The sequence below is a fragment of the Sceloporus occidentalis genome, unplaced genomic scaffold, assembly GCF_023333645.1.
Source record: "Sceloporus occidentalis isolate IW3139 unplaced genomic scaffold, rSceOcc1.0.p SCAF_8, whole genome shotgun sequence".
NCBI lineage: Eukaryota > Metazoa > Chordata > Lepidosauria > Squamata > Phrynosomatidae > Sceloporus > Sceloporus occidentalis.
In genome coordinates, this window is record NW_028316988.1 from 38,619,244 (window position 1) to 38,634,467 (window position 15,224).

Here is a 15,224-nt window from a genome sequence, read left to right on the forward strand (position 1 = left end):
ATTATCTGTCAATAAGTGGGTTTCATTTTCATGTATTTTTAAATGTCATTTATTTCCTTTGGTTTTGTTTCAGTATTTGGAAATTTAAAAATATTTTTCTTTTAAAATGTGCTAGAATAGCATGAAAGTGGGCTGTACCATATCAGGTATAATATAATCTGTTTGAATATTTTAAAATAATTCTATCTCTTAAACCCCAGAATCTCCAGGAAAACATTTCCAAAGAAAGTAGGCTGATCTAAAGGAACTTTTGTTGTATTTTCTGTACATTTTAACAGATTTGCAAGTGTTAGCTGAAACCGTGGCCAAAACAGCCAGCTTTACACCTCCTTCCCTAACTCCTTTCACCAAGGGATGGTTCCTTTTTATAAGAATTAAAGTACAGTTCTTACATTGATTCATGGATAAGTTGGCCCAGGTTTCTTGGGCCAATTTTTTTACTAAAATTTCTAGACTTATACATTACTATATGCAGTAATACATATTAAAAGAAATTGGCTGTTTTCTTTCAAAGATAGAGATGACCTCTTGGATATATTTCAGTATTTCTAATTATAAAACTTTTGTTCCTTCCGCAGACAAGGAAGTCATTTACATGTGCCCATTTAATGGTCCTGTTAAAGGAAGAGTATACATAACAAACTACAGACTCTACTTGAAAAGCGTGGAATCGGTATGTACTCTATTGTAGTATATTATGTGTGGAGCAATTCATCACAGTGGCTTATCTGAAAATGACTCCGTTTTATTTACAGTTATTGCCGTTGCTGAAAACCTGTAATTACCTGCTTCGAAACTATGAATTTGCCTAGCTCATGTGCAGTGTTATTCAAATTCTATTTCACTTCCAAATTAAAACAATTCAGTATGAAAAATTAAAGTCTTCCTATCTGCAGGAGGTATTTTTTAACCTCTAATCCCTTTGTGGTCCAGGTTTTGGGACCCTGATTAGTACTCATACAGAGCCTGAAAGAGATGTGTAAAGCTCCTAAGTACAAGCTCAATGACATTGATGAGATCTTGGGTAGGAGAGGAGCTGTGCAGTTTCCCCAAACCCAAACAGCCAATAGCTTAGCCAGATGCATTGCAGATTCAGCTAGGTGTCCTCCTGGCCTGTATTTCCGCCTTAGTTCTACTTTTGGTGAGTGGGAAGGGAGAAAATTCCCTACCAAGTTTTTTCTATCACACTGTCTTTCTTTAATGATCTGGTTTCAAAATGTACTAAGGACATAGTAGCCGCTACAGCTTGCAGTACTTGATTCAGTGCTCAGTTGATTGTGGTATAGCAGCCCAGACAGCTGTGGATAAAGATAGATGTATCTTGTGTGCAAAACTTTGTACCCCCACATTTCTATTTATTAACGAGTCTGCTTTTCGTACTTTTGCTTTTGTAGTGCGAACTCAAAGCAGTGCCTGCTAGCAATATATTACATTAGATTTGCACTGCACTTTAAACAAAGACTGTCTGCCTGATTGGCAAGTTAAGACCACATTGCATTGTGTGAATGTATTTTCCATCAAATTAATGTGGCATGTGTCAGCACTGAATTGACTTTTTTTTTTTAATTTAAAAAGATGTGGAGATGTGATCTATTAAGAATAATCTGCTTGATCCTTTCCCTGATTAGGATCCAGTGGTGATATTAGATGTTCCTTTGGGTGTTATTTCAAGGATTGAGAAAATGGGTGGTGCGTCAAGCAGAGGAGAGAATTCGTATGGATTGGATATTACTTGTAAGGTAAGATATACACATTCTTCACAGTCACAACAACTATGTTTTTGCCCTTGTTCATATTAGCATAGGTCAACTGAAAAATAAACTTTTTTGTTGATTCCTAAATTTTGAGTAATAAACTCATACAATATTTATTTGTCTGTTTGCTTTTAAAATGCATATCCTGTCTATTAACCCTGCAAGGGCTTTCAGTGCATTATGGATTGTGTTGTCTATTCATATTGAGAAAGCAACTGTCTTATATGTGGAAAATGCTTTCTGATTTGTCTGTCACAAAATTAAAGTTTGTAGGGGGTAAACCAGGGTACTTGAGATTTATGAGCTGGCCCATGCACCTGTTTGTATTTATTTACCATATATACTTGACTATAAGCTGAAAAACCTATGCCCCAAAATGAACTCCAAAATCATGGGTAGACTTATGTACGGGGCAGTGAGTTAATGCTAATAAATTTCTTGAAAGAAGAAGTGCCCACCTTTCTCTGTGGCCTTGTAATGGCTCCCTGTTTGAAGCCCCGGCACTCGCTCTCCTCTCTCCCTCTGTGTGTGTGTGTGTGTGTGTCTGTTTCCCTCTCAGCCTTCCCACGCAGCCAGAGCTAACAAGCTGTTGCTGAGGCAATGTATGCCCTGGCTTGTACCCCGTTTTGCCTGGAAGTCATGGGGGTGAAAGGCAGAGAGAGGGAAAGGTCTGTCCTCTAATTTTGCAAGCCCTGAACCTTGGGAGTCCTGGGGATGAAAGGCAGAGAGAGAGAAAGGTCTGAGGTTTGTTTCCCCTTTTCCATGCCGAGACTAATGCTTGGGAGAGGTCCAGAGAGGTAGCTATAGAGACGGAAGTGGTGCTTTGTCCCCCCCCCCCCCCCACTTTTTAGATCTTTTGTAACATGCTCCAGTGTTTGTCCCTCGACTTATCCACAAGTCATATCAAAATCCATGATTTTGGATCCAAAAACTGCCCTCGACTTATACATGAGTATATACGGTAATTGTTTTAAATTTTACCTTCTGTGATTCAAACTGTAGGATATGAGAAATCTACGCTTTGCATTGAAACAAGAAGGTCATAGTAGAAGAGATATATTTGAGCTCCTGACCAAATATGCTTTTCCACAGTCAAATAACTTGGTAAGTTTGTTCTGCTGAACATTGTAATACCTTCCCTTAACAACAACAAAAAAACATAACAAACACACAAACTCAAAACAAAAAGCAAGTTTGGAGATCATTGCAACACTTCCCTTTATTCTTACTGTCTCTTCCAAACGATTTTCACTTAGATTTAAGTCTCAGGGGAATTTAATTCAAAGTAAGTATGCTTACTCAAATTTGAATTTCTTACTTACTTTACATGGAGGATTTACATCAATTCAACCTAGATAACAAGGAAATTGAAATAGTTAAAGATTTGCCGTACGTCTGATCAATCTTTGATCAGAATGAGGATTGCAGTCAAAAAATTACAAAAAGACTGGAACTGGGAGGGGGAACTGTAGACAAGCACCATAGTTGCAAAGATATAAGATTGAACACTAAAGTCAGGATCATCCAAGCCATAGTATTTCCCTTCACCATGTACAGCTGCCAAAGCTGGACAGTGATGAAAGCGATAGAAAGAAAATGAACTCATTTAAAATGTGGTGCTGGAGAAGAGTGCTGAGGATACCATGGATGGCCAAAAAGAAATTAATGGATCCTAGAACAGATCAAGCGTGAACTTTGCCTGGAAGTAAAGATGTCCAAATTGAGGTTGTTGTACTGACTCACTAAAAATGACAATTATGCTAGGAAAGGTGGAGGGCAACAGAAAGAGAGGAAGAAAGCATGCCAGATGAATAGACTCAATAAAGGAGGCCATGACCATGAGCCTGCAGGATCAGAACAGAGCAGTTGGGCATAAGGGGGTCCTGGAGATGTCTCATTCCCAAGGTTGCCATGAGTCAAAGTTGATTCAAGGGCAGTTAACAACAAGTATGCTTAGGATTGCAGCGTTAATGTTACATGAAGAACCTAATATACTGATAACATTTTTTGTGGACACACACATATTTCTTAGCACCTTTGAAAACCATTCAAGTGATGGTGGCATTAGTTTTCATAAACAGGAGGTATCATGTGTGATGTTTCTATACAAGTATATAGACAAGAGGTGGGTATTAGATAACTGAGGTGGGTGGGTGGGTGGGGGGCAATTTTCTGCCCCAGGACATTCTGAAGCTACATGGATTGCCAAAAATGCCTTCCCCCAAAGCAAAAGCAGAAATGTCCAAAAGTCCACTTCAGAATCCTGGCTCCACTAACAAGTGGTAAACCAAATTATGGACCCTCTGTCTGTATTTTGTGACACTGAGACCAGACATGGTAGCTTGTCAATCTCAATTCACACCTCATGCTAAACAAATCATGAATTTGTAATTTGTTTTTGTTTTTGCTTTGTTTTTTGTCCTGCAAACAAGAGAGGCTAATGAAACCTGTTGTGAAGTATGGACAAGTACATTGCTTGTAAACAGTAATCTAGGGTTGTCTGTAACCTTGGTATACTGTTTCAACCACATACAGCCTGTGATCATTTGCGAGAATATTAATAGCCCTAGGACAGCTTTGTGTTTTGTAAAATGGCTATTCTGTAAAATATGTGAACTTCTGTTTGCAGTTGGTTAATTTGAAATAAATGTACTCCTTTGTGCATTGAAAAATGCTATAGAAATTATTCAGTAACAATTTATAGCAGCACAGAGAGCTTGCATTATATCCTTTTGGACATGGTTCCTGTGGGTTTTTTTTTTTTTTTTTTTTTTTTTTTTTTTTTTTTTTGTGGCATCCCCACAAAAGATGTGGACATAGTTTGTATATTCATATATGTGACTTGATTGCTTAACACTTGGACCTGATCCATGCATCCCGGAGGGTAGGTTTGTAGAAAGCTGAAATAACAGAATGCACTATTTCAGACTGGATGTGGGAGGTAACTTTTTGTAGTGTTCCTAGAGACCATATGTAGAGATATAACCTGTCTACACATACCTGCCAGTCATACACATACATACTATGTATGCATATGTCTGCAGTGCTACTGTTCCTGATGGATAGAAAATGCTCTGAATTGAGTGTTCAGCATTAGCAGTGCTGTGAATTGGCTCCAAAAACACTGAGTTCTTGAAAATGAATACAGAGGAATATGGAAGAGGGACTTGAGGACAAGATATGGATGTTGGGATGGCAACTAACATTTAAGAGGAGCAAAAGTGTTGGGTCCGACTATCTGAACTGAGCAATTACAATTGAATAATCTAATCAATAAATGACACAGGATTGAATCTCTGATTTATTGAAGATAAAATCTTGTATAAGCAGTTTATTGTGGCTAGTAGCCAGCTGGATGTCTCTTTCATGGTGCTCATACCTTTTATGTCTGCACTTGGCAAGGAATGCTAGCATTTTTCACTGAACATTTCATATTTGGGCAATATAAATTTTTAGTTCGCTTTGGGTGTCAAGTTCAACTGGCCTGGTGATGTGATTCAGAAGAATGTGGCTAAGTGTTCCAGGAACAAGCTTCTGTTATCTGGTATTGTTTTGATTAATGTAATTCATTGGGCTTCTAGCCTACTCTCATCCAAACTGAAACTACTTTGTAATAAATAAAAATAATAAAACTTTAATTTATATCCCGCTTTTTGTTACCACAATCAAAGCGGCGCACAGCCTTTAAAAAACATACAATATATACAATTCCCCCCCAAAAAAAGAATTAAACAATTCTATGCATTAAAATTACAAATGATAAAATCTAAAAACAGTATGATAATAAAATAATGGTGGGTCGAGTCTTCGCTTATATATGTCTGTGGGGGGAGTGTTACATGACTGGGTTCTATTTCGGGAAGGTCTGCCAGAAGAGATCCGTCTTGACAGCTTTCTTGAAGCTCTCTAGGTTGGCAATTTGACAGATCTCGTCCGGCAGGCCATTCCATAAAGTGGGAGCAATCACAGAAAAAGTCCTCTGGGAGGTTGCCATAAATCTGGTCTTTGTGGACTGCAACAAATTCCTCCCATAGGATCTGAGGGTATAGGGTGGATTGTATGGAAGGAGGCGATTCCTTAAGTAGGTTGGGCCCAAGCCATGGATGGCTTTAAAGGTAATGACCAACACCTTGTACTGTGCCCGGAAACTAATAGGCAGCCAGTGGAGTGATTTCAATATAGGTGTAATATGGTCACTCCTAGTTGTTCCTGTAATCAATCTGGCTGCCATATTCTGTACCAGTTGAAGTTTCCGGACTAGGCACAAGGGTAGCCCCATGTAGAGCGCATTGCAAAAATCAAGTCTTGAGGTTACCAGTGCATGTACTACAGTTTCTAGGTCACCCCGTTCCAGGAAAGGGCACAGCTGACGTATCAGCCAGAGCTGATAACAGGCACTCTTGACCGTTGCATTCACCTGATTTCTCATCTGAAGCAACGAGTCGAGAAGCACCCCTAAGCTGCGAACACAGTCCTTTGAGGGGAGCGTGAACCCCTCTAGGACTGGAGGTTGCGGCCCAATACCTGGTTTGGGGGCCCCTACCGTAAGTACTTCCATTTTATCTGGATTCAGCTTGAGCTTGTTTTCCCTCATCCAGTCCATTACTGCTGCAAGACATTGATTGAGGGGAGAAATGCCATCTGTCATCATTCCTGATAACCGAGACATGGAGAAGTATATTTGGGTGTCATCAGCATACTGATAACACCCCGCTCCATGTCTATGGATGATTTCTCCCAACGGCTTCATATAGATATTAAATAACATCGGGGACAGGATGGCGCCCTGAGGGACACCACAGTTAAGCTCTGTTTTTGAAGAGCAACTGTCCCTGAGCATCACCCTCTGGAATCTACTTGAGAAGAAGGAACGGAACCACTGCAAAGCAGTGTCTCCAATTCCTAACTCTCTCAGGCCTTCCAAGAGAATGTTGTGGTCTATTGTGTCAAATGTCGCTGAGAGGTCTAATAGCACCAGCAGGGTCACGCTTCCTCTGCCGATGCTTAGATGAAGGTCATCAGTTAAGGCGACCATGGCAGTCTCCACCCCATATCCTGTCCTGAAGCCAGTTTGAAATGGATCTAGAAAATTGGTTTCATTCAAGACCACTTGGAGCTGATCTTCTGGACAGGTATCCTGGTCAAGGTGAGATTTTCTCTATAAACCAGAGCCACCCGGCCTCCTCGCCCACTTTCCCTTACTTGCTCAATGACAGAGTACCCAGCTGGGGGAGCTTGATTCCAAGTGATGGCACTATCCTCTCCCAGCCAGGTCTCTGTGAGGCAGGCCAGGTTGGCTTTTTCATCCACAAGGAGGTCATAGATGATATGTGACTTGTTTTTCACCGACCTGGCATTGCTAAGGAGCAAAGTAAGGTTCTGGGGTGTGGTTGATAAGCTCCCCATCCTATTTTGGGTAACAGAGCGAACTGAATGTGGGGTCGCTTTCAGACATCGATCCCGCCGTCTTTTGTAACAAAATTTTGCCCTATTATCGCCATACCTTCCATTGCCCCGTACAACCTCAATTTTCATTCGCATGTCCCTAGCCATCCCATATCCCCCCCTCTCCCTTCAGTCCTGTCATGTTGTTACACCAGATGTTTCCAAAGGACAGTGAGACAATATCTAATCTAGCCCACACCCGTTATTCAATGTCAGCTTTGCCCACTTCAGCCTGCCGTCCCATGAGATGGAAGAAAAAATAAAAAGATATAAAAACAGGCTCTTGGTTTGAATCTTAACTTGGCACTAGAGCTAGCTTGGGCTCCCGGCTTGGCTGGAGTCTGCTCTTCTGAGGGGATGGAGGAGCGGCCTTTTAACACTGCCACTCTTGCCACACCCCTTGCTCCCAGCTGTTCACCGCTGCAGCCCTCAGCGTCCCGATGGTGACGGGATAGCTCTAGGCTTGGGCTTCTGGCTTAGCTGAGTTGTCTGGCTGGCCGGCCTTCTTGAGGGCTGGGGGAGTGGCTTTTATAGCTTACCACTCCTGGCCACGTCCTCCCACTGCTGCCTTGCCTCTGCTGCCTTCCTTGGTACCAGGTGGGATTGGGGAGAGGAGAAGGGCTGCTGAACTTAACTTTGTAGTTAAGTTCAGTGTTTCCCCATTAGAGAATAGCCTGTGTTACTGGAGAAGCTAGATGCCAGTTGTGAGTGACTGTCTCTTGCAGGTCGTAGGTCATATATGCCTGAGCAGTATTGCTTTTTAATACCATTTTATACTATTAATGTGGTAGCTGTTTCATAACTCTTCTTTTCAGTTTTCCATGTGCTGACTTAAGAGATCCTAGTGTCTGCATATGTTTCGCCTTCTGACATTCAGAAATACGTATTCTCATTTTCTGCCAAAATGGAATGGGAAAGACAAATACTAGGTTAATTAGTATTTTAGCTAAGTAACACAAAAAGTTTAGTTACAGCCATCTTATATTAATTGATGTGTTGCATGACTCAGAGTCATCTTATTTTAATTGGTGTGTATATCACTAGCAACCCATCTTTACAATCCCTAAGTCAGCTATTCTTAACACTGTGTGTTTACAGTCTATCAAAACAGCTTGCTTCTTATTTTCATTTGAATATAAATGGTCAGAACAACTCTGTACGTAGGTCCCATTAAGTTCATTAGAAGTTAATTCTCTATTAACCAGGCTAGAATACCAAACTGTATGTGTTTTTGTTATATAGGTTTAAAATTTTATCCCTTGTATGACCTTTAGCAAGTCATGCTCTCTCATTCTCCGAGTAAGGCAAGGGCAGACCCCCTCTGAACAAATTTTGCCAGGAAAACCTCATGATAAATTCACTTTAGAGTCACCCTAAGTTGGAAATGACTTGAAGGCACACAACAACAACAGCGATTCTCACAAGATCAAAATCATACTTGTAAGGATAATATAATTATGCTGTTGTTAGTATTTTCTCAAGTCTTGTTTCAAACATTTAAACATATATAAACACATATATTTTATGGAGCTATAATATATATATTAGTATATGTACATGTGTGTGCACACACATTTACCTGTGCGGAATAAATACATTTACTGTTGAAATATTCTAAAACATAGATTTCTCTCATCCTTTTATGTGTTCTATAAATGCTAATGCTCATGTAATAACATTACCAACAAACTAGATAGCAGCTGAAAACAAGATGCAAGCCAAAATCCCCACACAGATCTAGAGGTCAGGACGGTGAATGCTTAGTTCATAACTTCCTAAGCTGTAACCTCCAAAAATAAACTTTCTCACACATACCTGCTGAAGCAACAAAATCTTTATAGGTGGTAATATTTTTCTTTGTCACATAGTGCACTTTGTACAGATACACTGCTGTATTTTTAAATAATAAAAGCAGCCTAGTATAAAATAGATAAGGCAGATATTGCAGCTTAAAGTTACATATGGTTGGAAGATAGAAAGTACAGTTGTGCAGACTCATTGAAGCCGGCTTGACGGCTTGCACTTGCTGGGTCGGCAACCAGAACAACTTGATCCTGATGCTTTCATTTATCATTTCATGCTGTGGTAACAACCCTATAGTGTGCCCCCCCCCCCTGCCTTGCAATGCTACACAGTTATTTGCAGATGACACTTTCCTGTCCCAGTACATTAGTTTTTTATGAGAAGCTCTGCTCATGGGCATCCCTTCTGTTATCTTATATGCAGAGAAGTATTCCACTTTATTTATTTATTTTGTATTTCATATGCTCACATGGACATTCTTTTTGGTTGGGTAAGTGAGAGACATAGAAGCTTTGGATTAGGTAAAGCAAAATACTCCCCCCCCCCCGTTTTTCCCCCAAGAAGCGTGCCTTTTGGGAGAGTTCTTTGCCTTGTTAGCTGAAGTAGAGAGCCAGTGGGTTGAACGTTGGACTATGACTCTGGAGACCAGGTTTCAGTTCCCACCTCAGCCATGATACTCATTGGGTGACCATGAGCAAGTCATTTGCCCTCAGCCTCAAGGGAAGGCAATGGCAAAGCTCTGAACAAATTTTGCCAACAAAACCCCGTGATAGGTTTGCCTTGTTGTTTTGTTGTTAGCTGCCTTTGAGTCTACCTCAACACATGGCGACCTTGTGAATGAGACGTCTCCAAGACCCCCTATCCTCCACTTCTATGCTCATGTCCTTCTGATTGAGTCCACCCATCTGGCATGCAATCTTCTTCTCTTTCTGCTACCCTCTACTTTCCCCAGCATCATTGTCTTTTCTCATGGGTTCTATTTTCTTGTGATGTGCCTGAAGTATGACAGCCTCAAGTTAGTCATCTTTCCTTCCAGGGAGAATTTAGGCTTGATCTGTTCTAGGACCCAATACTTTGTCTTTTTGGCTATGCTCAATACCCTCAGCACTCTTCTCTAGCACCACATTTCAAAAGAATGGATTTTCTTCCTATCTTCTTTCTTCACAGTCCAGCTCTTACATCCATACATGGTAATGGGAAATACAGTGGCTTGGACAATTTAAACTTTAATGCTTAGCTGTATATCTGCACACTTTAGGATTTTGTCTAGTTCTTTCATAACTGCCCTTTACATTCCTAATCTTGTTCTGATTTATTGACTGCTGTCTGTGTTCTGATCAATGTTTGATCCAGTGTATGGAAAATCTATTTCAATTTTCTTGTTGTTTAGACTGAATATATATGTACATCCTTGCTGATCATTATTTTTTGCGGTTGCTATAAGTCGGAAACAACTTGAGGGCACACAACAACAACAGAGTTCTGACTGTTCAAAGGGTTGTGCCATAGAATTTGCACAGATCTTGTTTTCTGAACTGAACTCTGAATCTATGTGCATAAAGCTACCCTTTTTGCAACTGTAAATTGTTTTTAACAAGTTGTGTTAGGTTGTGGTGATTGTTGTAAAAAGGGGAATTTATGAGATTGCAAGCTGATTTTCCATCTAAGGTGAGCATGTAGACCAGGCTAAGGTCAACTATTTCCTGAATCAGGTGATGATTACCATCTCCTTATCACTTTAGCTTTGTGATCATTGGTTCTTCACTAGCATTTACAATGAGAAGCGCTAATCAAGAGTACTCTCAAAATAACAGCTGCTGCTATGTTGAATAAGGCTTTTTGGCAGATTATTCTATACCTGGTGCACTATTAAGCTGTTTCAGCAGTGTGTTGTTGTAGAGTGAAAATTTCAAAGTGTTCTCGTCCAACCCTTGTATTTTCTCTCCCCAACCCCAGTAATAATGAGAGGAGGAAATCTGCATCAAGAAATAATACCGTAAGCCTAAAAAACTAAGCAGGAAGCATAATTTAAGTTTTCAGAGAACAGACTAGAATGTGAAACAGATAACATTAATCCTCCTTAGAGTACACCCATTAGAATAAATGGGATTAAAGTTAGTTGTCCTTAGCGAGACTATTCATTTTGATTGGTCTGCTCTATGTAGGACTAACATTGAATTTAATCCAGTGCAATTGTCCAATGGTTGCTGCTAAGAATCCTCTGAATCTTCTGTGTTTTGACTGATTGTCAGAAAGTGGGCAGAGGTGGATTCATGGAGACCTTCCATGGGATAGGTTACAACAGTCTTTGTGCCACAACAAAGAAGGCCCTGTACTTTGTGCTGTCTTTTGGTAGCCGAAGAACATAGAGAAATGGTCAAAGAGCTGACATCAGTCAGATTCATACATACAATGTTTTTCAGTATTGACTTATACAAGTACTTTGCTGAAAGCAGTTCCCCCCTTTAAACATTAAACTGTAGAACGTCCACTTTTTTATATTGTGCTATGCCTAAGATGCAGATAGAAGTAGTTTTTACATTTAATTCAAAGCTGTGTTAATACTACTCATGTGGAAAATGTATATTATGAATTTAGCTAGTTGTTTGTTTGTTTGTTTTTAAAGAAATCTTAAGTATCTGTAAACTGCAATATTAATACTTGGGAGCAGACGTGTTTCAGATTTTTGAGTTTTTGGATTTTGGAATACAGGTATATACAATGGCCTAGGGCAGCAGCCTCAATACCCTGAAGGCACCAGATTTTATCAGATCTTGGAAGCCAAGCTGGATCAGCCCTGGCCAGTATTTGGATGGGAGTCTGCCAGCAAATACCAGGTGCTGTAAGCTATGCTTTTCAGAGGAAAGAAAACCCCATGAAACCACCTAAGAAAACCCTCTGAAAATCATGGGCTAGCCATATATTGACAGGCAGCTTGAAGACACAAACACACAGCAGTGGAGGCAGCGACAAGCCCTGGCCACCAGAGCTAATTTTTAAGGCTTCCCCACTTCCAGTGAGAAAGAGGGAGACAGAGACAGTATGTCTGTGTTCACAACTAAACTTTGCGCTCTTCCTCCTCTACTGCCACTGCCAGCCAAAGTGAGGTCTAGAGCAGGATGTGACAGCAGTGGCTTCTGACAACCAGAAGAGAGCCCCATGCTAAAAAAAAGAGCCCTCCTCTCCTCCCCCCCCCCCCCCCGCTTCCACAACTGGTTCCCGGATCCTAGTCAGTGCCTTTCCTACCCAGATCTTTTGCACATGGAAACGCAGCAATTTCAGCCAACCCCAGCAGTGAGACTGGAGAGAGATGCTGCTGCAGAGCGATGCTGGAGCAGGAGTGCTACAGCTGCTGCCTCAAAGACAGAAGCAGGCAGCTGGCAACCCTGCCACCATCACCGCTGGTGTTGTCTGCAACTACTAGGGTTCCCATCCACAGAAGACTCGGGTAGGAAAGGCACTAACTGGAATCTGGGATCTGGAGGTGGAAGTGGTGGATAGCAGATGTGGGTTGTTGGTTTTTTGGTGCGTGGCTCTCCTCTGGACCAGGATTGGAGATAGTCAGGAGCAGCCACTGCTGTTGCATCCCATTCTAGTCTCATTTTGGTAGAGGGGTGGCAATGGAGGAGGAGGAGCAATACCACTTGTGCAGAATTTGGTTGTGAACTCATCTGTGCCATCTCCCTCCTGGTCCTCTCCCCTCCCCAGAAATAATGCCCCCTGGTGGCTAGAGCTTGCTGCCACTTGCTGTTGCCCTGTCATGTTGGTACTCAAAAAGTTAGCGGATTTTGGAGTATTTCAGATAAAGGATACACAACATGTACTGACCTTTCTCTTGTCAGCGCTCTTTATTATTTCTTTCTTCCACTTCACCTTGGGCGATGATTGTTTGAAACACTTGATGTTTTAAATGCCAAAGACAGAGACAAAGCCAAATTATTTTTATGGCTAAAATGCTGGCATGTGACTTATACCAGCTTTTCTATCCATACGGCATATGTAGGCTGGATAATTTATTTCAATAGACAGAATCTGCATCTTCAGGGAAGTGTGCAGAAAATATTATTGCAGATTTGCTGTTCTGTTTGGAAGCATATAAAATAATTTTAATCATTTTTATGGAGAGGGTTTTATTTTCTGTCACACATGCTTGCGTATTAGAATTTCAGTGAGAATGTGGCTCAGTGTTTTGCTTTTTTAGTCTTGGAATTACTTTCTTTCAAACATAGTTGCATTTTTATTTTTATTTTTTGCTGCTTCCCCAGAGTTATTTTTCCCGGCTTGTTAAAAACAAAGGGAAAGAAACAGTTTCTGTATGCTATAAAGATGCCCAATTACTGCAGTTTGCCATATTTTAACATCTCACTTTTCAGTAGCAGCAGGAGATCTTTCTAGTAACATCTGCCAAGTTCCCCTGTACCTCACAGAATACTCTTCATGTTCAGTTCACCTCACTTTCACCCTTGCTTGCCAATTCTTAAACAAACCAGAAATCATTTAAATGTTGGGAATTGAGGCAGAGAGGGCTCTTATATGTGTGACAAGGATTTAAGAGTGAGGAATGTGTGCTCCCCTCCCCGCTCCCTCCCTTTCCCCAGGCACAAAAATCAGCTGCATTACATTTGCAAACATTAGTTTGATTCATTTTGGGTGACGTTTTTAATGTTAACAACCTTGAATTCCCTGAGTGGTTCTATCTTAGATTGCAGATATAGATAAAGGTTTGGTTGACCTCTTCTCCTCTGACTTGAGGAGTGGGCCTTGAATGGTATCATGTGTGCACCCACCAGTTTTTCTTTCTCCCCATTATTATGTTTACTCCAAAAGTCTTCTCAATGCTTTTTTTTAAACTGGAGCTCTCATCAGCCCTATCCAGGTTAGCTAATTTTAGGAAATGTAGTCCAATGGCATTTGGAAACCATATAATCCCACCTTCCTCAATCTTCACTATTAACAATTGTTAACACCATTTAGGATTTGGTCCTAACCCAGGACATGTAATCAGAGTTTGAAATGGAATAATAATCATGCAAAAACAACTGCTATACGTGGGTGGGGAGCTTGGGTTGAGATGCATATTTAGAGTTTGTTCAATTCCATGTTTATTTCCTCATCCCGTAAGGGTTGAGTCTGCACCAAATTGCTTCAAGCATCTTTCCTCAGACAAGCAGTAGGCAAGTTATCTCTTCGTGATGGCAAATAATCTCTCTTACGCAATAATGATTGTAAGTGTTATTGGATTATCTTCATCTTGACAAGACATCTCTCTCTGTTTGATGGAAGAGAGAAATGCTTCTAACTAGGCTTTCAGATAAGCTCTTCCTGCTTTTGCATTTGTCCTAGTGAAAAATGAAAGCATGATTTTTAATAGGCAGGAAAATTCTTGAATTTTTAAGTGTATGATTTTCATATAGATATTAATTTGGGGTGTGTGACTGAAGACTGGTCTTATAGGTGCATTCTTCAGTTGGAATTTCATCTACTAATTTTTGTTCTATCATTACAGCCTTTCTTCGCATTTCTAAATGAAGAAAAGTTTTCTGAAAATGGTTGGCTAGTTTACAATCCTATGATAGAATACAGAAGACAAGTAAGTTGTCTTTATCTCAACACCTGCAAATCTGTTTTTCTACAGGGGTTTTAAAAAATGAGATCATTTCTACAGGTTTACTTTCTAGTATGGGCTTGAATTGGGTTAAATGGATAGAGAAATAGGATATTGGAGACATTTTATTCTTAAGTTATGAGCCTGAAAAGCATAGCTTGTGAAATAGACTTTGACAGCTGTGATATAAAACCAGTGGTGGCCTGTTGCATTGCATTTAAAAACAGATTTATTTATTTATTTATTTTAATAAAAGAAAACTGCAAGAATTCTTGATTTAGTGTAGACTTGGTCTTCAGAGTTGTACACTGTGGATTAAAAAAAGAAAATTGACAGAATGAAGAGCAGAGTCTACTAAAGTGCTCTGAAGAAATACCAGAACCATTCTAAATCTTCCTCTTATACTGTATCATGAAAAATACACATGAATATATACTCAGAACTTGAAATGTATTTATGCAACACATTTAATTCTTGGATTTCTCCCCTTGTACTTTTGCTGGTGTGTTAAAATAAGTATCAATACTCAAAATAATTGATATCTATCGATACATAAAATATGTATTGATACTCAGTCCTGTAAATATAGTCCAACATTTTAAGGCACAGAATTTAAG

At 40.1% G+C, this 15,224-nt stretch overlaps 1 protein-coding gene across 7 annotated transcripts in view; it reads left to right on the plus strand.

Moving 5' to 3' along the window:
• MTM1 (myotubularin 1) overlaps positions 1-15,224 on the plus strand; it is a 47,468-nt gene that overhangs the window by 15,187 nt on the left and 17,057 nt on the right. For all 7 annotated transcript variants that reach the window (XM_089536328.1, XM_089536335.1, XM_089536334.1 and 4 more), the window contains 4 exons: positions 579-673; positions 1,629-1,739; positions 2,757-2,858; positions 14,509-14,592. In XM_089536328.1, coding sequence (XP_089392454.1) covers positions 579-673; positions 1,629-1,739; positions 2,757-2,858; positions 14,509-14,592 — 392 coding nt within the window. The remainder of the gene's footprint in view (positions 1-578; positions 674-1,628; positions 1,740-2,756; positions 2,859-14,508; positions 14,593-15,224) is intronic.